Here is a 24276-nt window from a genome sequence, read left to right on the forward strand (position 1 = left end):
ATATACAGTATGTGCACACACATGCACTCACACATGCAAAGACATTATGCAAATGCACATACAAATAAACACACACGGATGTACATACAAATAACATGCAAGCAAACACACATGCACGCGCTGATGTAATGAGAAAGGACATTACATGTTCTGAAGCAGGACAGACATGAGACATGTGCTAGACATGTACTGTATAATCACATTTGCCACAAACCTAAATGTATCTGGCTGTCTGTCTGTGTGTGAGTGCGTGCGTGCGTGCGTGCGTGCGTGCGTGCGTGCGTGCAGATATTATAGAGGTCAAAACATGGAGAGAAAAAAGAGGTAGGTAGAAAATACCTCTGGGGGTGTATTGTTCTCCAGTGAGATCCAAAATAGATACCGGCATGGTGTATTCATGGTTAATACACATTTTTAGAGGTGATAATAAAGCTAGGAAAATATTCAGTCAGGAATCGGATTAGGAATTTAGGGGTTACGTTTATGGATATAGTTACGGTTATGGGTTAAGATTAGGTATTTAGGTGTGAGGTTTATGGGTTTAGGGTTATACATGTCAATATAAAGGTAAACGTGCCATTTATTACAAAACATAATACAATGTAGAATGTTTCTAACCTCACAAGTATAGTAATACTGGGTGTGCGTGTGTGTGTGTGTGTGTGTGTGTGTGTGTGTGTGTGCGCGTGTGTGTGCATGCGCGTGCGCGAGTGTGCGGCGTGTGTGTGCGTCTGCGTGCTTGTGAGATAAGGTGCAGTTCCTAAAATTAAATTAGAAATGAGAGTGAGATATAAAACAGATGCATTTCAGATAAGAAACGCTATCTACAAATGTACAAAGGACCTTTAGCTATACCTCCCCACTCTCTCTCTCCCCCACAGGAACATAAATTTATATAAATGTCAAACGGGGTGCCATATACACTTACAGTACATCTACATCTACCTTGCTCAGGCTGGGTCATGTTTGTTGAATGATCAGTCCATTAAGTATTAAATCTTTGACATACATAATGGATGCTCCCTAGCATGTCTAGACACAACATTGACCCTATATGTTTCCACGTCAGGCTATATATCAAAGTGTGCGTTTGGAAGGCTTACAAAGATCATGTTTCAGCAAACACATCGACCTGCTCCATTGATTTTCTGTTTACCAGTCTCAAAGATTGATAAATCCATGAGCAAAGAAATGTGTTGAGCTGTATGCAAACCTCATTTGGGTCAATTTTTACACTCAGACTCGGAGTTAAGTGAACCCTGGGGAACCCTGGTGTATTCATTCACAACGATTTTTATAAAAGACGTCAGAGACGTTTGTCACCAGTAGTGGATTTAACCAGTGTTTAGCCAGTGTTTCTCAAAGTGGGGTCCAGGGACCGACATAGGGATCTTTAACCCAATAAAATATTCCAGTCTATTTAGAAAGATCTTGGAAGAATTCGGGGAAAAACAAATGGAATCATTTTGAAAAAAAAAGACAAGACAAAATCGTCTTATGCATGGGACCGCAAAGTATTTTCAGATGAGGGTCGGCGATGAATGAAATGAAATGGAAATGTTTATGAACCAGTGATTTAAGACATCTGAGAGTTTCAATATGCTGTCCTCTCTTGTCTGTTCCGAGGTCGATGTTTACAGGAATGACACGTTTAAATCAGTGGTTCTCAAATTGGGTCGACTCCAGAGACCCTTAGCGTTCATTGACAGGGTTCCAAATTGACCGTTACTTGTCTGTAACTCTCGGAGTGTACAAATGTATACATGTATATATGGTCTCTGTTGGGTGTCAACCTCATAGGGCCAAAGTGGTTACTTTTCACGATTCAAATGTAAAAATAGCAAAAATAGCAGATCTACATTAACAAGCAAAATGCGTCATTTCGAGTTTGTGGATCTGCTACTTTTGTGTGATGCTGTAGGAGGGTCAAGTATAGCAGGCAACGATATAGTCTCAGAGTTATGGGACTCATTAAATGAAAGTGAAGAGGCCTAGTTGTTCATGGTGGGGCCATGGCAATGGGCTCTATGCACACAGAATAACTCTTCCTACTTCCGGGCCAAGTCTTCCCTACTTCCTTCACTGGTGTTACCGTTACCGATGATACTAATGAAGGCTCTGTTCCAGTTAGTGTACAGGGGTTTTCAATTTAAGGACCCCCATAACTCTGAGAGTGTATAGGCTACAAATGGAACCAAATGGACCCGTAATCGCCTATTTGGTTCTATTTGTACACTCTCAGAGTTACAGACCTGTACGGGGCCATTTGGAACCCACTCCAGGACACTTTGAGACCCACTGGTGTAGCAGAGTGTTTCCAGTGAGGCTCACTGGAAACACTCAGTCTCACAGAGTCAGGGTGCTGCTACTGTGTCAGGGTGCTGCTACAGAGTCAGGGTTCTGCTACTGTGCATGTTGGCTCCAACATGCACAATAGCAGCACCCTGACTCTGTTTGACCAGAATGGAACAGAGCCTTCATCTGTAACACCTGTGAAGGAAGTAGAGAAAGGGCCCAAGTTCTTTCCAAATTGTGTATGCACAGACCCCCTTCAAGGTAGTCTATTTTTGTATCAGTTCCACAGACCCAGTGGTCTGAAAAGAGCCCTTATGGCAAAGACAAACGCTGTAAACACAAAGTGAAAACAATTTAGTCCGAAAAAGATGAAAACAATATGATATTTGGACTGATCCTCTTGAAATCATGATCACAATAAATATTATAGCCTATAATTGGTGATATTTTGTGACTGGTCATTAATGACTTCTTATCAGGAGGCATCACTCCTGTGGGAATGAAAGCACAGACAATATACATGAACTAAAGTAATTCAGTCTATCCTTGTTTACTGTTCAGACAGAGAAGCAGCTCAGAGTACAAAATATCTAATTTCCTTCCACATGAATACTAATTAACAAGCTCATTCTCAGCAGAAAGAGCGAAAGTTCAGGAGCATGCTGCATGTATACAGTCTATATAAAGTCTCAGGAGGAGTCGAGATTAAATACAATGTTTGACATTTATTAAAAAACAAACAAACAAAAAACAAACATTTGTTCAATGAAATGTACATCTTTATAAGTAGGCTAGTAGGCTACAGAGGGCGTTTTGGCGGTTGATCGTGAAGGAGAATCCCGCAGTTTAACACCATCCTGCTCCAGTGTAATTACATCAGTATCGGTTTTCTGGCAGCACCTTTTAAAAACCGAACTTCACACTCACTGGAGTTAAAGATGTTAAACCTACACGCACACACGCACGCGCACACTCACACACACGCACGCACGCATGCACACACAGTATAAAAATAAAGTGATCACAAATTAAATAGGCTAGTATTACTGCTATAGAATTCTGCACAGTTTGAAATGATTCTAAGACTTGTCCATCACAGTCACAGAGTAGGCCTATATGGCACGAGCACATGACAGCCAAACAGCCTTTAAATGACTGGTATGGGCTATACATTTGATTTGACATATGAATATAAAATAAAATAAAATGTATCGTGTTGACAGTTCGTATAGCAGCATCTGGAAAGTTTTTTTTTCTTTTTCTCACTGAAGCATGAAACTGGCCATGCTGCAGGCAGAACATATAAAATAAAAATACAAAGACCTAGACGTGCACAACGGCCGTCTGGGCACTCGTCAGATCGTTCCTGTACTGCTCCAGCCAGTCCCTGAGCTCGGAAATCCGGTACCCCTCGGGTCCGCGGCCGCCCTGGTAGACCACCGTCTCGTCCCGCAAAATGTAAAGTCTCTCGAAGTAGGCTCCGTACGCGGCGTTGGACGCGTTGTCCATGGCGTCCACCACCACGCTGATGCTCCCGGGCACCTGCTCGGACAGCATGAGCCGCGCCGCGCTCAGCCGGTCCTCCAGGCAGCGGTGCCGCGGGATCTGGTACGGCGCGTCCGAGCTCACCCAGCCGTCGGACGGGTGCGCCTCCTCGATGTACACGAGCAGCGAGTCGGCGATGTCCGCGTACTGCGACGCGACGCGCCGGAACGCCGCCAGGCGCGTCATGAACGGCGGTCAGCTGGAGCTGCCGAAATTGAGGATGAGCGGCCGCCGGCCGCGGATGCAGTCCAGGATGCGCACCCGCCGCCCGGGCTCCTCCTGCACCAGCACCACCTCGGTGTTGGGCGCCGCGCCGCCCAGCCGCGCCGCCTTGAAGAAGTCCAGCTTCTGGCCGTACCACACGGCGCGCAGCGACGCCAGCGTGAACATCCTGTTGGAGTCCGAGATGCACACGGGAGGGTCGTCCGGCTCCGGAGAGCCCGAGCCGCCGCCGACACTACTGTCCCCCTCGCTCATCCTCAGCAGCACCTTCCGCCTGATGCAGAGGAAGTCCAGCAGCCACAGCATGGTGGCCGCCAGGAGGAACCGGGGCAGCAGCATCAGGCACAGGGCTGCCTGCTTCAGAGCCACCCTGGCCGTCTGGACACCGCCGGAGTCGTGCATCACTTCACTTCTTCACTTCTCTCCTTCTTCTTCTTCTTCTCCTTATTCTTCTTCTTCTTCTTCTCCTTCTTCTTCTTCACGGATGGATGATGATGATGATGATGATGATGGTATGAATGGGATGATGCCCCTAAAGCCTGCCTGCCTACCGGCTGGGAGATAGCGCTGCTTATTATAGGAGACAAGTGCACTCGTCGCCTTCCTTTTCTTTACCCCATTGCATGGAGAAAATAGTGTTGTGAGTGACGCCGAGAGCCTATAGGTGCTCTTTTTATACACGCACCACAAGCTGCGTTTGAATGAGAGTAGGAGAGGGGAGGGACACGCCTGTTCCGGAGCCCGCACCGCCCACTCACATGGTGGGGATTTACCTCCCGTCAACTCTATAAGTGTGTGTCAGAATGTGTCTGTGTGTGTGTGTGTGTGTGTGTGTGTGTGTGTGTGTGTGTGTGTGTGTGTGTGTGTGTGTGTGTGCGCGCGCGCGTGCGTGTGTGAGTGTGAGAGAGAGAGAGAGAGAGAGAGAGAGATAGTGAGAGAGAGAGAGAGAGAGAGAGAGAGAGAGAGATGTTTCAAGACTATAGGCTACTTAATTGCAAGGCAAACTGTTTAACCATAGTTAATTCATAAACTTACTCAATGTCGTGTTAATTTTTAACAAACCTCCGTTTTATTAATGGTCCACGAACTGCTCATGAAGTAGACTATAGCCTATGGATCACACTTAATTGAATAGGTTTATTGGGCAAGTTGGCAGAGTTATGTTGGAAATAGGCCTATACAGCTACACGTAAATCACTATGTGTTTGAGTGTTAATCAACCCACTAGTAGTTAAAGTTATCCACTTGTAGAGTGCATCAAAAAAAATACTATACAGGGTCCATTTGTAGGCCTATAAAGTCTCAGAATACAAGTGGTTGCAGCAGTGGAATTTTTACGTATAGCTACTCCACTACATCTCAGATCCAAATATTGTACTTTTACTCTATAGTTATTTGAAAACGTTAGTTAGAAGTTACTTATTAATGCCAAACATAGCCTATATTACCCACTCTTACTTCAGCTCACAACGTCTTGTGATGTGATATGCAATGAGCATGTCTGCTGTTTTCAAAAGATTTGTATACATAGTAAAACTCAAGCACATTTTGATGCCAATATCGGCTACTATTGTAGCCTATACCTTTTCTCAAATATAGGCCTACAAGTATGCTACAAATGTATTCCAGTCTACTTGAGTAGGCTAATTGATTGCAGTGTTGATATTTATTTTACTTATAGGCTACAGTGCCAGTGGTGTAGTGTGGGGGGAGCGCCATGATCCATCCCCCCACTTCTCTCATGTCTAAAATATTCTTTGGGCAAAAATGTGTTTTTTGACTTTTCGTTTACTTTTATGGATATGGTTAAGCATTGTAAACCCTGTTTCTATAGGCTATACACATGTTTTAATAGTGTGTCTGTGCGTGTTGAGCACGTGCACACAAATGCGCGTGCATGTGCGCGTGCACGTGTCATATGGGGCGTCCCCCCAGTACCACTACAACACTGCTTAAGAGCAGAACATTTGAGTAGCTTACTTTTCCCACCACTGCAGATTTGAACAGTGTAATTAGTAATAAACTAGCCTATATTGATATCCCATCGTATAGCTGCGGCTGCTGCGCTGACTCAGTTAATTGGACTTTATGGGAAGTGAATGACCACGTGCGTTCACTAGACGGCGCTCGACGATTACGCACAGATGACACTAATGTCCAGGCTGCGTCCCAAAACCTCCGGTCAGCTCAGGACAGGTCGCATCGCTGCTCGGACTTCTGCGTGCGTGTGTGTGTGTGTGCGTGTGCGTGTGTGTGAGAGACTGTGTGTGTGTGTGTGTGTGTGTGTGCGCGTGCGTGCGTCATCTTTTCTAACGTGTAAACGCGTCTGGTTTCATTCCCGTCTGCCTACCAACCATGCACTGCATGCAGTGGTGCAGTGTATAGGCTATTCTTCCAAACTGTGGTGGTATTTAATTTATGCATGGGCTAATGACAACCTCATTAAAATAGTTGATTGATTTATTATTATCATTATAGCCGTGTTTCACATTCGGGTTGCAAGTGTTAACAGCCAGCGCTCAGGGCGAGGATAATCCAATTGGCTCGCCTCAGAGGCATCATGGTGCGCTGCCATTGTCACCAAATAAACTGCTCAATGGAACAAGGCAAGTTCAAATCTGGATTTTTAATGAATTCACCTTTATTTTGTCGGTTATGGCAATTTGTTTCTATCCCATATAGTCTATATGCTAAAAGGCAGGCTACAGCCTAAAATAAGACCATGAGGTTTCTTATCAGTTTATATTTATTTAGAGACTAATACATTCATTATCCATGGGCAGGCCACGTGCGACCGTGCGTCATTCATTGAACGTGCCTATACATTAATTGCAGTGGTTCTCAACCAGTGGTCCGGGGACCCCAGCTAAATAATGGAGAGTTGGTAACCAAATCGACCCTTATATTGTTGCAGCTAAAATGCCTTTCTGATTATTTTGTTTGGTTTTATTTAAATTAATTGTTTGGCCTTGGTAATAATGACTTTGATGTCATATGTTATTCTAATCAGTGGGGGGCCCTATAGGCCTATACCTCAAGGTGCATTACTGCCATTGGCCACCACTTCATTAATATATCTGGCAGTCTGTGATGGGAATCAGGTGTGCAAGGGGGAAAGGCCGGAAAGCCAAACCGTTTTTGACCGTGTTTTGATTGATTGATTGATTGATTGAAGAATTTATTAACAGTTTGCAGAATTACAGTACATTTCAAGCACAAACTCAATACAAAGGCTGTTAACTGTGGACGACCCAATTAAGCATTACACTTGTTTCCAACAGGGTCCACCATGTTCAAATCATCAAAACATTTAGAGACGTACAAATAGACACTTCTATAGACAGAACAGGAATTCATCAAAAAGGAGGTAAAAAGGGAAAAGAAATATATACAGTGAGGGGAAAAAAGGGGGGGGCGGGGGGGGGATTCAGATTTTACGGGGGCCAGTTTCGAATTGCAGCCATCCGTAGGTGCCCTTTGAGAGCAGTTTTGAAGGAGTCAAGGGATTCGCATGTCTTAATGACAGTTGGTAGGGCGTTCCACATTTTGGTGGCATAGGAGCGAAAAGAATTTAGTCCCTTGTTTGTGCCGAATCTGGGTTGTACATGGTTCGTTGCACTCCCTCTGGTGTTTGATGCTATGTAGGTCGTTGTCGACTTGTCGTTCAATGCCTTTCATTTGATTGAGTTTCTTGATTTTGACAGATGGAAAGAACAATTATGTAGGCTACAATTACAATACATGGATAGATATATCCAATAACTCTGGATATTGCAATAGGACGCGTCTAAAACTCGACTTAACCCATGCAGTTGCCCCTCGCAGTGTGTTAGGCTATAGCTACAGGTAGGCTACATGTGCTATGTGTTTTGTTGTGGGTGTTTTGAACAGACTGTGACGATGAATATCCTTCGGGGACAATAAAGATTATTATTTTTATAGCCACCATGGCACTTGAGTTAACAACAACTGGACCTGAGAGTTGGCTCTGACTGCTTTTCCGTCAGTAGCCAAAAAATAGCTGACCTACAAGCAGTGGTGGAAAAAGTAGTCAACTCAAATGCAGTGATGGAAATGAAGTAGGCCTACTCAAATAGGTATACTGCAGGTTACTTAAGTTAAGTAACATTTTGAGGTAGTTTTATCCATTTTCAATAGCCTACTTTTATATTATACCTTTAGTTCTACTCCACTACATCAGTGGTTCCCAAAGTGGAGGGGTCCTTGAGGGAGTTCTAGGGGGTCCCAGCTAAATGATAGTTAGGAACCAAATGGACCCTTATGGGTCTGTAAACTCGGGGGTACAAATGGACCCATTACATTTGAGTTAAATTAACAAAAACATTTTTTACATTGGGGTCCCAGAGATAGAAATGCCATAAAATAGGGGACCGTAGCCTAATTCCGGTCAAATTGGGGGCCCTTGAAATGAAAATAGTTGAAAATCACTGGTTGAAAATCACTGCTCTACAAGTTCACGGCTGTGAGCTAAGCTTGTAGATCAGTTCTTTTTGGCAAGTGACTCCTGGCGAGCCAAACAAGCTCTATTCAAAAATAGTGAAATTAGAAAATGTACAAGCTCAACACATCGCATTGTACATGAGCTTGTAGATCTGCTATTTTAACAATTTTATAATCCATTTTTTTGTTGTTCCTGAGTTCCTGATACATTTCTGTTTTATTTTTTGAAAATTAAAAAAGGGGGAAAAAAAGAGTAAAAAATGAAACTAAACTAAAACAATGGTTACGTTACGCCCTTACGGGATATCACGTGGCCCATAAAACTGGGTCTGTGACCCAAAACGGGCCCTGACCCTATGTTTGGGAAATGCTGCAGAAGCCTATAAATTAGACTTGATGGCAGGGGTCATGGCCTTGCTGGTTGTGGCCTTTAATGATCTTTACAGGTCTGTAACTCTTAAGTGCGCACAAATGGAACCAAATGGAGTTGGACACTACAGGGTCCATTTGTATACTCTCAGAGTTCTGGGGGTCCTTGAAAATAAAATGTTTGAGAACCACTGTCCTAGTGAACTCATTATGTGCCATTGTGTCATAGTAAATCAGTGTCATATCATTGATATTATGAAGAAAGCCTGCAAACTGACATTCAGTAATTGGGTCTCCATCAAAATGACAACGTTATAAATAATGTAATATGTAAAAAACAAATCTCGAATTTGCCATGGGCGAGGCCAAGTCTTGCCACAGACACAGACCCGGGCTCTGCTTGATGGTTTTGTGATTGTTTCACCATGCAGGTCCCATGCAGTGGATGCTGTGATGTGAAGTTGGATACAGCTGTCTGTCACCACGTTTATGATCGGGCATAAGGCAGAAATGTCTCCATGTGCTGCTTCTTCACCAGAGAACCTCTGCGGTGGTGAGTGTCGTCTTCTCGGGCTTTTGTCTTGTTTTCTTGGTATCATTATCCCGTCAGCCTGAGTTGAGCCCCAACATGGTTCAGGGCAAGAAGCTTGTCTTGAGTAACTATATATTCAGAGACAAACAGTGGTGGAGTGGTGACGTACAATTTTGAGGTATTTTCCTTTTTACTTTCGTGGAGTATTTTAATACATTTTCAATACTTTTACACTGCGACTGGGCGACTGTGGCTCAAGAGGTAGAGCAGGTTGTCCAATGATCCATGGGTCGGCGGTTCGAATCCCGGCTCCTCCTGGCTACATGTCGAAGTGTCCTTGGGCAAGACACTGAACCCCAAATTGCTCCCGATGTGCTGGTTGGTACCTTGCATGGCTTCCGCCGCAATCGGTGTATGAATGTGTGTGAATGGGTGAATGTAATGCACAATCTATGTAAAGCGCCTTGGATAAAGGTGCTATGCACCATTTACCATTTACTACATCTCTGAGGAAAATATTGAGAGGCTGGACTTGAGTAAATATTTTCAGTGACAAACATCCAGTTCAGTTCCCTCTGTGATCAATCTTAATCTTAGTTTCCTCGAAGCATTTGGCCACTCTTAAGGCCAGTTTGGGTTGAGCCTCAGGGAGTGGTTCAATAGGTCATTCCTCTGAGAAGTCTATAAAATTGTCCAAACCACTTTTTCCCAAACACGTGGATCGGTACCATATGTGGGTCATATATATATAGATCGATATATAGATAGATTTATTTTCTTCTCCAAAATAATGTAATAAACACACTTTATTTTCACTATTTTCTGCATGGGGAGACATCAAAATGTATCTTTTGGATCTCGAGGTAAAAAGTTTGGGAACCTGCAGTGCCTAAAGTAAACCACTAAAATACTATAAAAATTCATATATCATTTTGTGTGGAAAGTAAGTAATTACATACAATAACAATTACGTAAAATATTGAGGTGCTATTACTTAACTTGAGTATTTTCTCCACTACATTCAGCACATTTCGTGAATTGAGATTGATCCTTTGACGAGGTTCCAAGCCAGCCACCTTTCCTAGAAAACCCACAACGACCTCCTGGCTGTGGCTCATTTTTAAAACCCTCTCGTCTTCAAACCTCAAATCCCACAACGACTGCTATATAGCTTCAAATTCTCCACATTCACACTGGCAATTAATGAAACGCTGGTGGCCTAACTCCTAGATTCTTTTGCCAGGGAATTTTGTTGCTGAAATAAACTGCTGGAACCTTACTTTCATTAGCCGCTGCTCGGAGCTTTGGCATGGGTGCTCGCAGCTCGCCTCAGGTCACCCCGGGACATCCCAGAATAGCAAAAACAGCCCCCTTCAAGAGCCGAAGCAAGGCCATAAGCTCCAGCCAAAAAACCCATTGGTACACTATGCTACTACTAGCCTGGGAACTTCTACATCAGAGGTTCCCAAACCTTTTTCAGCACCAGAACCAAAAGAGAAATTTGGTGTCTCCCCGGGACAAAAGAAAACCCATTATGAACTAATGACTTAAAGGGGCATTCCACTCATTTTTAACATTTTACTATGTCATTAATATACCTTAGAGCTGTTGTGTGGAAATAATAAAAAAGTCCCCACCATTCTGTGTTTCCTAGAACTAGAGGTCTGAAAAAAATCATTAACATGGTAAAACACATCTTGATGATGTCATCAAGATGTTTTTCACCATGTTAATGATTTTTTCCATAATTACAGTTCTAGGAAACACAGAATGGGGGGACCTTTTTATTATTTCCACACAACAGCTCTATGGTATATTAATGACATAGTAAAATGTTGAAAATGAGTGGAATGCCCCTTTAAGTCCTGTTTGAAAAGTTGCGAAAACTGCAGATCTACAAGCTCACAACACGTTTGGAAATATTAGTTAGAAACGGAATCTTTTAAAAATGTTAGCTTTTTTAATTCAGATTTATAAATAAATGATAAATTAAGCAAATCAGAATAAACTATAAACTTGCGACTCGAATATGGTTCTCACTGCTATACAAATCATAGTTTTATATCTTTTATTAGTTCATTTTTATTTAGTTTGTTTTCAGTTAGTTTCCAGAGTGGGTCTGCTCACTTCAGCAATCATTGCTATTTAATAGAGTGTGTTTGTTCAGTAACAGGGATCTGTCTGAAAATAGATTTTCATATCAGGATACCAATTTAATTGAATCAGGAGAGACGAGATACAGATAAACAAGTGCAATTGGAAGTAATGAAACAAGACAAAATGGACAAGACAAAAATGGAACTGGAATTAGTATTGCAATACAAGCACAGCACTTTGTTAAGGCATTTGACTCACAGTAATGTGGACGCATCCCTCCCAGTCTCATAAACATTAATGCCTCCTCATGCTTGCCTGACAAATCTTCTCACTTTTATTTTACTACAAAAAAACATTCGTGCCGGTTCGTATAGCTTTTGTTAACTACAATGTGCATACTAAAGTGTGCACACAAACATACTCTCACTCCAGGCACTTACAGGGTCGTCAGGTGTGTGCACAGTCCTGTATATATAGTTTAACACAGTGCACGTTATGTCGCACGTCGCATGAAGCGGCATTGACTATTCATGGTGAAAACGCCGTCCCCTGTCCCTCATGTTCCGTCAAGCATTTGAGGAGGCTTGCCGTTACCTAGCAACCCTCCCTGAAGTCCCACTCAGGGCTAATCCCACCTGGCTGGCCTGTGTCTGCCTGGCTGTGTCTGCGTGAAGCCTCCCTGACACATCACCTTGGATCACCAGCCAGCCTTTTGTCCGAAGAGAAGAGCGCCGCATCAAAGAGGTAGCACATCAGTAGACACAGGCAGGCCGTGGGGCTTTTCTGCAGGTGTCTAATCCAGTGGTTCTAAACCATGTATGTTGAATGTCAAGAACCCCCGGAATTATGTCTTTGGGTCGCGTCCGTCCCCCCTCCCCTGTGCCAGAGAGACCACCATAGAGAAGTTTGACAACATTTTCGAAGATTATATAGTCACTCTGTTAATAAATAATAATTCTTCAATGAAACGCTACGAGCTCACAACAGATTGTAGATCGGCTAATTTTTTTAATTGCCAAAAAAATATAATGAGAACAAGGTTTAAGTGTTTAAACTGTTCCTCATTTTTGCAAGGGACCCCTTAAGAACCCCTGCGGTCCTCTGACCCCACTTTTTAGACACACTTTTTGGTCTATCGAATCAAACCAAACACTCAAAAACCCATTTAGACTGTACGACGTGTGGGAACGTCATAACTAATCCAACCGACGGGTTGCTAGGACGTGTACACACGTGTACACACGTCCTAGCACATTTTCATTGATATCAAACGAGAGAAAAATATTCTGTTTTTTGACACCATACTCCTTGCTCTTCGCGCACGCGCGTTGGTGTTCACTTCCCTGTATACGGATCAGAAAGAATGCCTCGTATCTGCAAATCTAGGGAGCTCTCCGTGGTTTTGACCAGATGGATATACTAGTAAGCTCTTCATTTCTGACTTCTGACCTGCCTCTCGTTCAAAATATGAACGCGAGGGATTATTCAGCGATTTTATTGTAATGATAGCGAGGTAAGCAAGCAAAAATATGTCTCCTGGTTTTTGTCCGGAACGGAAGGGGAGGGGGCTTTACAGAGTAAAAGCGGCCATATCTTCCTGGCACCCCGAGCTTCTATTTTGAAAGAAATCCCGGCGCTGATTGTGTTAACGGCATTAAACCGGTTGTCGCTATTTTGGGCATAATAAGACATAAGACATTTCAAAATAAACTTCCCAATAGCAGGTCTAAATCATCTGAATGTACATGTCCATTTTTATCCCCCAAAAATCATTCCCGAAGGAGCTTTTCAGTACCATTTTCTTTGCTCTATTTTTGCCCTAATTTAGTATTCCATGCATATCCTATGAATTATGCATACATTTGATCCTCCAGAATTAATCCAAGAGAATGCACAATAAATGCGCCATGACCAAAGCGGCAGAGTCTTTTCCTGGTGTTTCACCCAGGTGGACAGGGTTTTGAGATTAAATTCTGTGAGGTTAGGGTTAAGGTTAGGGCTAGGCATAGTGTTTGTGACTCAGATTAGGGTTAAGGTTAGATTTAGGCATTGTTTTTGTGAAGTTAAATATTAGGGTTTAGGTCTAGGAGCAACCTGGGCGACACCAATGAAAGTCCAGAGTCCTGACGAAAACATCAAGCCAGTGACTTCCTTGTTGACTGGATGCTGTTGGTTATGGGGAGCACTTGTTTTGTTTCACTTAACGTCCCTGCATTCATTTAGTGAGGCTCTGATTGGAGGTTGATGTGTGATGTCGCACCTTGTCTGAGTTGTGTGCCCTGTGTCAAACCTGCAGTAAGTGCTTGTATATATATATATTAATGCGTTGGATACATGTAGAGCACAAGAAACTACCAGGATTTTGTATCCAAACAAATGAAGTGAGGGGCGGGGGAAGGAACAACATATGGATTGTCAGAACAGGTCAGCTGAGCTCCATATGGAGTTCTACAGGTTCAAGGTCAGATGTAGAGTTGCTGGTCGGCTACATATGCTGATCCAGTCTTCTCCATGTATGGCTATCCAGACGGCCATATATGGAGCGTTGACCATTTATGGAGATTGCCATATATGGAGCGTCGACCATATATGGTAGTGTGAGGTGTCACGAGGCGTGATATCACGAGGCGTGAGGGGCTGACAACCATATATGGAGGCGTGACCTGACTGACGGACGGACGGTTGTGCACGTTTTCATAGTAATCTGCGACCTACAGTAGCAAAAAGATAATAAAAAAGCAATCACCCATAAGGAGAGAATAAAACAAATAGGGAATTATTACAAAGGGAACAGTTTTGTCCCCTTCATGTCCTGGTGCTTAAAGTGTCTGAGTGCTTTTAAAGATGCGGGCCTGTATGTAAGTGACGGTTTGTCTAAAGTGATTGTGGCTGCCCGCTGCCTCTCACGACTTCTCAGCCTCCAAAAGCTGAAGAGATAAAGCTGGAACAAACTGCGCCAGCCGAATGCAGTCCGATACGTGACAATAAACCACAAAGCACAGACCTATTATCTGTAATTGAGTTCTAGTGAGGCTACTAATGTGACCTTGATTTTGTCCCAGCATCGAAAGCCCGTCCATCTCACTTTTTGGCTGGTCCTTTTGTTTGTGTGCTTTGCTCCTTCCTCTCCAGTGATGATGGAAGAAGTACACAAATTTATACCACAAAAGTAGAAACACTGGCATAAAAGTATACTTAAAGTATCAAAAGTAAAATTACTCATTGTGCAGAATGTTCTATTTCACAAGTTTTCAAAATGTATAAAAACATCTTTTGAGGATAGCAGATCTACAGTATGCTCACAACGCATCACGTTGTGAGCCGTTGTGAGCTTGTAGCTCGGCAATTTTCAAATAGCTGAAATGGTTACTGTATGTTTTGTTATGAAAGTAACTAGTAATTAAAGCTTTAAAATAATTGTAGTGGGTGTGGGGTAAAAAAAAAAGTTAAATATTTGCCTCTGAGATATACAGTAATACAGGGTAGAAGTAAAAATATTGAAAATTTGAAATACTCCAGTAAAATGTCTAAAAACTTTACTTAGGCCTCCTGTAAGTGCAGTACTTGAGTAAATGTACTTAGCTACTTTCCAGCCCACCGCCTGCAGCCCTGAGACAATTTTGGTGGAGCTCATGATACTCTCTGTCATCATGACACCACAGCGGGGAGTTTTCTCCGAAACCCGTCTTCTCTGAAATGATTTTGTTTATCTGGGCCACTCCAATACTGTAACCTAAAAGGAAAATTAATCTTTCCAAAAGGAAAATGCAACCAGGCCAACCGGGGTGACGGCTCGCATGTTGTTGCTATTACCTTGGACAGATCAGACGAGCCTTTTTATGTCTGAATGCAGACAAGAACACTCGATGCCATAATCATATGAGCATCCATTCATCTCAACATGAATGCATTTATTTATTTATTTTCACCACACTTGAACCCTAGCGTCCTTATTCTTGGGGGCAAACATTCGGCAGAAATACTAGATCTACACCTTGTGAGCTTGTAGATCAGCTATTTTCGGCGAAGATATTTAGTGTAGATGGACAACAGGAGGGGGCCTATTATAGAACCAATCATCTCAGCTGTTCAGCCACCAATCATCCCACCCAATTCCTCCTCTACCAATCATGCTCCTCTGCTACCCTATAAAAGGGCTGTGTTTGTATCAGTTCATGCTCTCTACCACCCACACCAGTTTGTTTCCTTCTGTGGCTAAACCCAGAGAAACCTCATTGTATTGTTCTCCTACTTTGTAAATGTGATTGTATGCTCTGCCTTGGGACAGGAAAGAGATGCCTCTATACACACTACAGCCATCACGTAGGCAGCACCTTGCACATTAGGTAAGGGGTGTTTGCCACGTATGTATTTTTTTAACAATGTTTTGGTTAGAGTAGTAACTTAGGTAGGCAGGCTTTTGTTTTACTACTAGTTATATGAGTTAGTTTGTTAGTCTGTCTTTGTTTTCCCTAGCTGGCTGCTCCTTTTGTTATTTTGGCAACACCCGTGTCCTCTGGCAATGGCTTGAATAACTTTGTAAATGTTTGAGTAACCGTGAAATTAAGTAAAAAGTTAAAAGCGACCTCACACCTTTTTTACTCAAATCTGTGTTGACCCCATTTATTTGCATCTCCAATGCATCCCACTAACCTTTGTTGCAAAGTGTGTGGGTGAGTGGGTGGGTGGGTGGGTGGGTGGGGGGTTCATAACACCAGTCAACTACACTAGAGCCACTGATTTCATTCCCCCTAGATTAGGCACAAATTTGGGGATGTTTGTGCCCAATCATTCTATTATTATTAAGCCAAAATGTGGAATGCCCTCCCACCAGCCATCAAAATGTGACTCCACCCCCGCCTTTAAAACCGCCATAAAAGAGCACCTGTCTGCAATTTGCAACTGGACCTAGACAAGTCTTCTATAGCTTGCCAAAATAAATGACCCCCCACTGTTTTTCCGTAAATATACTTTTATTGCTCCTAGTATTGATTTCCTCCATATGAAAACAAGGGGGAAACAAGCCCCCAGGGCCTTTGTGTTATAATCCCTTTGCCATTATTGTATAACTGTACCTCTGTACCGTTTGCAAAGAGTTAATCAATGACTCAAAAAAGGTTTATTTTTGGTATTTTATGCTTTATTTCAGATTGGTACAAGGGAACAGAGAGGGAGGAAGGGGATTGGAACCCGAGGTCAGCTGCAGTAAGTTTTGTTTTGTTTTATATACTGTAGGAACAGGTAACGGAAAACGACCAAAAACAAGATAAAATTGCAATCAATACTAATTAGAATAAAAATTGAAACAATGCTCAATATGTGTGAATCCATCCATTCCTCCCTTATTGGGAGCTAGTCGACCTGCTATTCTCTGTGTGTGTGACACCAGAGTACATGCACATGCATACAATGAGTGTCAAATCGAGTGGCAAAGTGAGTTTAACATTGTTTAACGTTGTTTAATGCGATCAGATAGGACTTTTCTGTTCTGAGCTGTCAAGGCCATGCAAAAAGTTTTTGACACTCAGTATGTTCCCGCATATAACTTCTGGGTATGATGATGATGTCACACGCATACCTTCTATTGTAGGTATGCGATTCTACAAATGCCTTCTAAGTCAGTAGACAGTACACACTTACAGTAGAAGATTATTCCAACATGTTAACAAATAGCAGATGTACATATTTATGAATATCGAACACAAAAATCTAAACTGACACAGATGCTCTCCCGGATTTAATTAGGGTTAAATGTCCTGACAGATAAAATGCGGCAGATGCTGCGCTTCAACAAATGCCTCCATTGTTTTGTTTTTTTAACGACTGTAGTCAAACTTGAGGCGTCAAGTGCATGCTTCAAAACCTAATGGCGTGTCTTTCAGAGCAGCATTATCTTCGATGCATCAATGTATCCGGCACAACGGCACAGACCACCAAAATATACATGGCATCCAAGCATTGACGAGTTTAAACTTGTATTGAATGTGTTTGTGTGCATATCACACGCAGTATACGCCTGCCTGTCCGACCGTTTACACATTTCCAACCGCACAACCCTTCCCGCTCACTTAGATCAGCTAACTCAGCAATGCCATTCCAGCCTTTCCTAAAACACCCTGGCCAATTCTCCACACGTCCTATAGTCACATCATGTGCAGAATGAAAACTCACCTTCAGACTCCACCTCAACCCCTATAGAGGGTATGCGCACGACATCATCATCAAACCCGGAAGTTATGCAGGAACGCCTACTGAGTGGCAAAAAACTACTTTCTGGCCTTGACAGCCCATTCATCCGAACAGAAAAGTTGTATTTGATCGCATTAAATGACGATAAACTACATTAAACTCACTTTGTCACTAATTTTGCCACTCGATTTGCCATTCACTTTATGCATGTGCATACCCTCTATAGCGCACTCTCTCCGTGTATCGACTTTTGTCACCTTTTAAAATATGCTAGTTTACTATGTTGGTGACTTGTTCACATGTTTTACATTTGTTTTGCTTGACCAGAAACGGTATTTAGATCAGTGTCTCAAACTGGGGTCCAGGGACCCCTGGCCGTCCTTGAAGGCATTCCTGGAGGTCCCCAACAAAGTCATAATGTGTTAAAAATCAGTTTAAACACTTAAGTGGCCGTGACCTCCAAAAAAGGGGGTAACCGGGATATTTAATTAGCTAATATTTTGATGATGTCACATCGGGAATGTAAATCTAAACCATTGAAATGAATAGACAAAAAAAGGTGTCTTTCCTTCAAGTTGTACTGCTTAATTCCCAAAGGTGTAAATTGCAGACTTACAAAGAAAAAAGGAATCCAAGGCACAAGATTCATATAGTTTATTGATGAGCAAGGCAATTAACAAACAGGACCTACGCATTTCGACCAAAAGGTCTTCGTCAGGGTCTATCTGGGTCCATCTGATAGACCCTGACGAAGACCTTTTGGTCGAAATGCGTAGGTCCTGTTTGTTAATTGCCTTGCTCATCAATAAACTATATGAATCTTTTTTCACCAAAGACGGAGTGCCTTGGATTCCTTTTTTCTTTGCAAGTCTACAATTTACACCTTTGGGAATTAAGCAGTACAACTTGAAGGAAAGATACCTTTTTTGTCTATGGTTCTACCTGCATTACCAAAGAGCACCCATCTAAGAAATTATGAGAATCGCTTCGCTCAAAGCCCTGGTGGTCCGGGGGTGTAAACCTGAAATTCTGCCCCGGGAGAATGCACCTCAGCTGGGGACACAAGGGGCTTGGTGACCGGGGCGCGCGTGGCGGGGAGAATGCACCTCAGCTGGGGACACAAGGGGCTTGGTGACCGGGGGAGATCGTTGGACGCGAGTGTGATATTGCGACTATGCAACACTTACCCCTACAAAACAAGTCAACTCAATTTCATTGTAACTAAGATATTCATAATGCACATAATGACGCTGACCCATTGCTCCCGATGTGCAGGTTGGTGCCTTCACAGCGCTATATAAATGCACCATTCATAATTGTAGTGACCAGAGATACAGCACAGACATGCAGGACTAGTCCTGAGCACCATGCAGGACATTGCTGAACATGCAGTCAGAACGAGTTATGGAGGGAGGTGAAGGTTTGGAAAAGCTCCTCACTTTGACCCAAACCGACAGATTCCAACAAGTTGAGGGGTGTGTGCGTGCGTGCGTGCGTGCGTGCGTGCGTGCGTGCGTGCGTGCGTGCGTGCGTGCGTGCGTGCGTGCGTGCGTGCGTGCGTGCGTGTGTGCGTGCGCGCGCGCGCCAAGCGAGTTCTTTGTGTGATGAGCCAACTAGGGTATCTGTTTTACTTATGAGACTTACACAACACTTATTGGTGCATAGGCTCACAGGCACACACAAACACGTATACTCAATAGCACTCACACGTAACAGAGTGCATGCACACACACACACCCCCCTGTTTGTTCAGCAGATGTGGTAAACAAAGCAGACCAAAGCAAAACGCTGAAGTGAGTGAAACAACAGTTTTGTCACTGTGTGTGATTAGTCACCATGTTGCTCAATGAGACGTCACGATTCCATGTGAATAACAGCTGTGACATTTTGACATGTTTGACAGAGAACAGTTCGTTGTCTGAAAGGCTGGCTCAGCTGTGACAGATATTGACTTCATTTTACCTTTGCAGTGGTGGAGAAAGTACTCACAATTGTTACTTAAGTAAAAGTATCAATGCTGCAATCAATGAGAGAGGCTTTGTTACAAGTAAAAATCCGGAAATCAAAATGTACTTGAGTGAAAGTACAAAATAGCCTGGCATGGCCAGACTAATGACTGCGTAGATACAGATTCCAACATCACAGCAAAAAAAAATCACTTTGAATAGTGGGCTTTGATTGGTCACCCACAACTCTGGGGTGAGGGAGTGTCGCACACATGCAGTGGGAAGGCAGAGCTATACAAGCTCGCAGCAGTAATACAAAAGGAATTAAGGGTTTCCACCTGACAGCAAAGATATATTATCTTCTCTCCCTCCTGACCCCTCCCTCTCTCTCTCCATAGTCTCCATGTGTATACGTAACCATACTATAGAATTCCCCTTGAAGAATACATAAAACATCTCAGCCTGTTGTACTCCTCTATACCCTTACAGTGAAACCATCCATTTTACTCAGTGTACAAATGGAACCACATGGACCCTTACGGGTGATTTTGCTTCCATTTGTACGTACATTGCTCAGGATGATTTTACTGTGAAGGGTGAGGACTTAACAACACTGAGATTTGTCGCCTTTTTCTCTGGGAACATTCAGACGCACAGCTCCAGTATTGTTTTGCCATTGTTCTGCATTAGGCTACTTTACAACAGTCATGAATTATTCATGGGGCGTCTTGCTAAACCAACATGCTTCACAAAGTACAAACACATTTACACTTTAACAAGAGACACATTCTGAAACGACGGTTCTCAAATATTTTCATGTCAAGGACTCTCCAAATTAATATGTATTTGGGCCACGGACCCCCACCTGATATTTTGTACCAGGGACCCCCGCTTGTATTGTTAAAATATCAGTATACATCATTATAAAGTTGTTTTTTTGTTTTGTTTTTAGTATACCATATTAACACATTTTGCTGAGGGGACCCTCTGGAATCCCTTCAAGGACCCCTGGGGGTCCCTACCCCACTTGGAGAACCACTGTTTTAAAAGATACTGTGCTACATAAAACAATATTCAAAACCACAAACGGCACACTTACTGTAGTAGTAACTTAATTTAATATCCATAACTAATGTTTAGCCACTATGCTGCAGCTTCTTGTTTTACCACTTAACGGTATCATCTTTGTCACTTTACATTTGAACCACTAACCATTATTTTATATGCTATATATTTTTTAAAGCAACATTTTTAACTCAAATCTTTGCTTATGGATTGACGTGAAACTACACACACACACACACGCACGCGCGCACGCGCGCATACGCACACACACACACACACACTTTTTTTTTTATTACTCCTACAGATTTTGTCCAAACATTACACCAGTGCAACAGTGAATGCCACAGATGAAAAACAGTCTAAGTCCACACTATTGATCCATAATGTATAAATGATAGATAAGGGTTCAGGACAACGAGGCCTTTTCGTGGAGGGGTCAGAATGAATGGACTTAGACTGTTTTTCGTCTTGTGCACATATCTCTATAGTCATATTCCATCCCAATTGGCTAAGATTGGCTACCAAAGTTTACAGGAGTGGCCCATTTGCCATGAAACATTACTGGCCCACAATAAGCTACCTGCCTGCTCCGATGAGCACAATCTTCTAGTTGGCACATATCTCAGGGCGGCTGTGGCTCAGGAGGTAGAGCAGGTCGTCCCATGATCCATGGGTCGGTGGTTCAAATCTCGGCTCCTCCTGTCCACATGTCGAAGTGTCCTTAGGCAAGACACTGAACCCTGCGGGGAGTGAGGACGAGTGAGGACGCTGGCGTTGACTGTTCGCCGCTTCACCTCCCAATGTATGAATGAATGGACCATTGTAAGCGCTTTGAGTAGGCACAAATAATATTTGTGGTTGAAAAGATCATCAGAAATTCTCAGAAATTGGGAGTAAACTAGAAAGTTCCCCTCGGGTTACAGGTCTCCACCAGGCCAGGTCAGGTTATTGTGGCCTCCTGGTGGCGCTATAATAGGCCAATGTGAAAAAGGTAGCATTTCTTCTTAAGCCTTTGATGGCAATTGAATGATTTGAGCCATTTTTTTCCAAAAATGTGTTTTGCAAAAATCCAACTGTTGGTGGCGCTAACAGGCCAATGTGAAAAGGGTGGGATATATTCCTCAGCCTAGTAGGAAAGTGCGTGAATAAATTCACGTAAATTGCACACTGCGTTCATGATTTTAGGCTTTTTGTTCAAAACAGGCCAATCCTGCAAACTTTGAAAGCCAATGTTAGCCAATTAGGATCGAATGTGAGATATCGGACAGATCAGTCTTGAGCACATGACTATAGAGATACGGTTTGTGTAAACACAAAAATTGAAGACGGAAAAGTGAGGATTCTTTTTTTATTTTTTTATTGACATTATCTCTGGGTTAACTGCAGGCACCCGGGGCCATAAGCCCATAACCTAACCTAACCGTACCTTTCATTTAGTTATTCTTTAACAGAAAATATGATATTGTTGGGCAACATAACTGTAACTTATCAGTAAGGTCAGAACAGGCATGCATGTCCTTAACATGCCGAGTTGGCAAAACAACGTGTCATTTACCCTGTGTCAGGGCAATGATCTGTAAAGTGTAAACGCCCGCTGGCTGGTACATGTACTACAATACTATTTTTTATTCATAATTAAAGTCACAGCAAGGTACAATGAGCTTGTAGATCACCTATTTCTGTCGACAGACACCCTTGTACGTCATAGTATCAGTTGAGCATTAGTCACTCGACGTTGGTCGACCATGTCTGAATACACAAATCCGATCTGATCGTTTGCAGGTAACGGTGTGGACCGTCAGTCCTAAAGATCACATTTAATAACAGAGTGGACAGTCTGTCTGACTGACTGCACTCACACGCACGCACACGCACACAAAATGAGCAAAAACATCATCAATGAGGTATTTACAGATTGAATGCAATGTTTGTCATAATTGTTTTGTCCTTGTTCAAGACTCTCTGACAGCCTCAGGGGGTGAAACTCTCTTTTAGTTCATATGTACTCCAGAGACATTTGCACTTCCAAAACGGATACCATTTTTGTTTTAAGAGAGTTGAGCTTTGAACGCTCCTTTTTGTATAATTCAGAAAGCACTTTACTGTTTCCCCAGTGAATCCCACGCATGAGCTACCTTCACTGAATATCACGCATGCACATGTACGCACACATGCACACACGCAGGTGAAGTTGAATGCGAAAAAACACACAAGTAGGATATGCTCTCAAAGCATACAAGTTATTGTCACTGTCGGCTATAAACCTTTTATATACAAATCCGTTTCATTTTAAGGAAAGTGAATTAAATATTTATAAGACCTTAAACACTCACTGCACCAGCACTTAGCCTCTTCGTTTTGTTTTTTTGTTTTTTTTTTAATCAATTTTTGTGTTAACTTTTCTGAGACTATGTCAATGAATTTCATTAGGCTTTAATGACATAAATGTATTCTGTTGCTTGCGGAATTAATGAATGACACAACAACATGGCTGATAAATTGGCAAACCTGATTCAGGACCACGGCGCGGACAGCAGACGGAGTAGGCGAGTTTGTGTGGTTTTGGGCTAACCTACTTGTTAAAGAGAGGGCAAAGAGAGGGGAAGAGAGAAAGAAGACCGAGAGAAATGGAGGGGGAGAAGAAAAAGAGTTCGGTAGGACGGAATGGCCTGTTGGCACAACGGACCTTGGCTGTCGGAACACAGGGTCATCGGAATTGTGGGTGGACCCCAAAAATGTCACACTTTTTGATTTCCCGCGAGTTTGGCCTTTCCTCCTGCTCCTGCAGAAACCAAGAGTAAGAGTAGCCTACCTCTGATGCAAGATGACTGCTCCACATGCAGGTTGCTCAACATCATCACAGACTCTGTGAAAGATCGGTATCGGCATGTCTCAAAATCAAATGATCAGAATCTGATCGGGAGCAAAAAAAACGTGATCGGGACATCCCTATCACAGAGTGTGATGCCTAATTTACTTCCCTATGAATCATCTCATCAGTTCCCTCTGTCTATTGCCAGTGTTTTAAAGAGCAGACATCTTCATTGGAAATGACTTGCCTTGATCTGCCATCACCAGAGATGACTGAACAGGAGTCATCGGAAGAAAGGAAAAGGCCAAGCTTTCTCAAGAAGTGTGATCTTCTGAGGTGGGAATGTTCACGGGTTTCTAAATGAGTCTGAACAATCTCTGTGACTGTCTGACAGGCTCCCCGGTTCCTCGGTTGTAGCCCTAAGTAACCGCATAGACCTGCTCATGCCAGAGACCATGTATATATACAGCAGGGCTAATTAGATAGCATCTGGGACACTTACGTACATTATACTATAACTACAGTGAGAACACACTACCGCAGACGCTGAACCTCATGCCTCAAGTCTCACAGCAATGATGTCACCAGTGTGCCCTGGTTGTGCTTTGACATCACTCTTATACAAAAAGAATGTCAACTAATTGACATTGATTACAACTCTGTAATGTACACCAAAAGACTGCTTAGACCATGGAATACTCGAAGCTCAGCCATCGTGGACGTCAACTTGAAAATTATCCCTT

The 24276-nt window shown here is 42.9% G+C and overlaps 1 protein-coding gene and 1 long non-coding RNA gene across 3 annotated transcripts in view; one reads left to right on the top strand and one right to left on the bottom strand.

The window, feature by feature from the left end:
• Positions 1 to 2821: 2821 nt before the first annotated feature.
• Positions 2822 to 4563, bottom strand: dio3b (iodothyronine deiodinase 3b). The gene has a single exon (XM_079526182.1). The coding sequence runs from the start codon at positions 4462 to 4464 to the stop codon at positions 3619 to 3621; it is 846 nt and encodes a 281-aa protein (XP_079382308.1). The 5' UTR covers positions 4465 to 4563; the 3' UTR covers positions 2822 to 3618.
• Positions 4564 to 7698: 3135 nt separating this feature from the next.
• LOC306941392 overlaps positions 7699 to 24276 on the top strand; it is a 59154-nt gene continuing 42576 nt past the window's right edge. For both annotated transcript variants that reach the window (XR_013792134.1, XR_013792135.1), the window contains exons 1-3: positions 7699 to 7908; positions 9324 to 9445; positions 16671 to 16726. This is a non-coding gene — a long non-coding RNA (uncharacterized lncRNA). The remainder of the gene's footprint in view (positions 7909 to 9323; positions 9446 to 16670; positions 16727 to 24276) is intronic.

Source organism: Electrona antarctica (assembly GCF_951216825.1).
Source record: "Electrona antarctica genome assembly, chromosome: 17".
Lineage (NCBI taxonomy): Eukaryota > Metazoa > Chordata > Actinopteri > Myctophiformes > Myctophidae > Electrona > Electrona antarctica.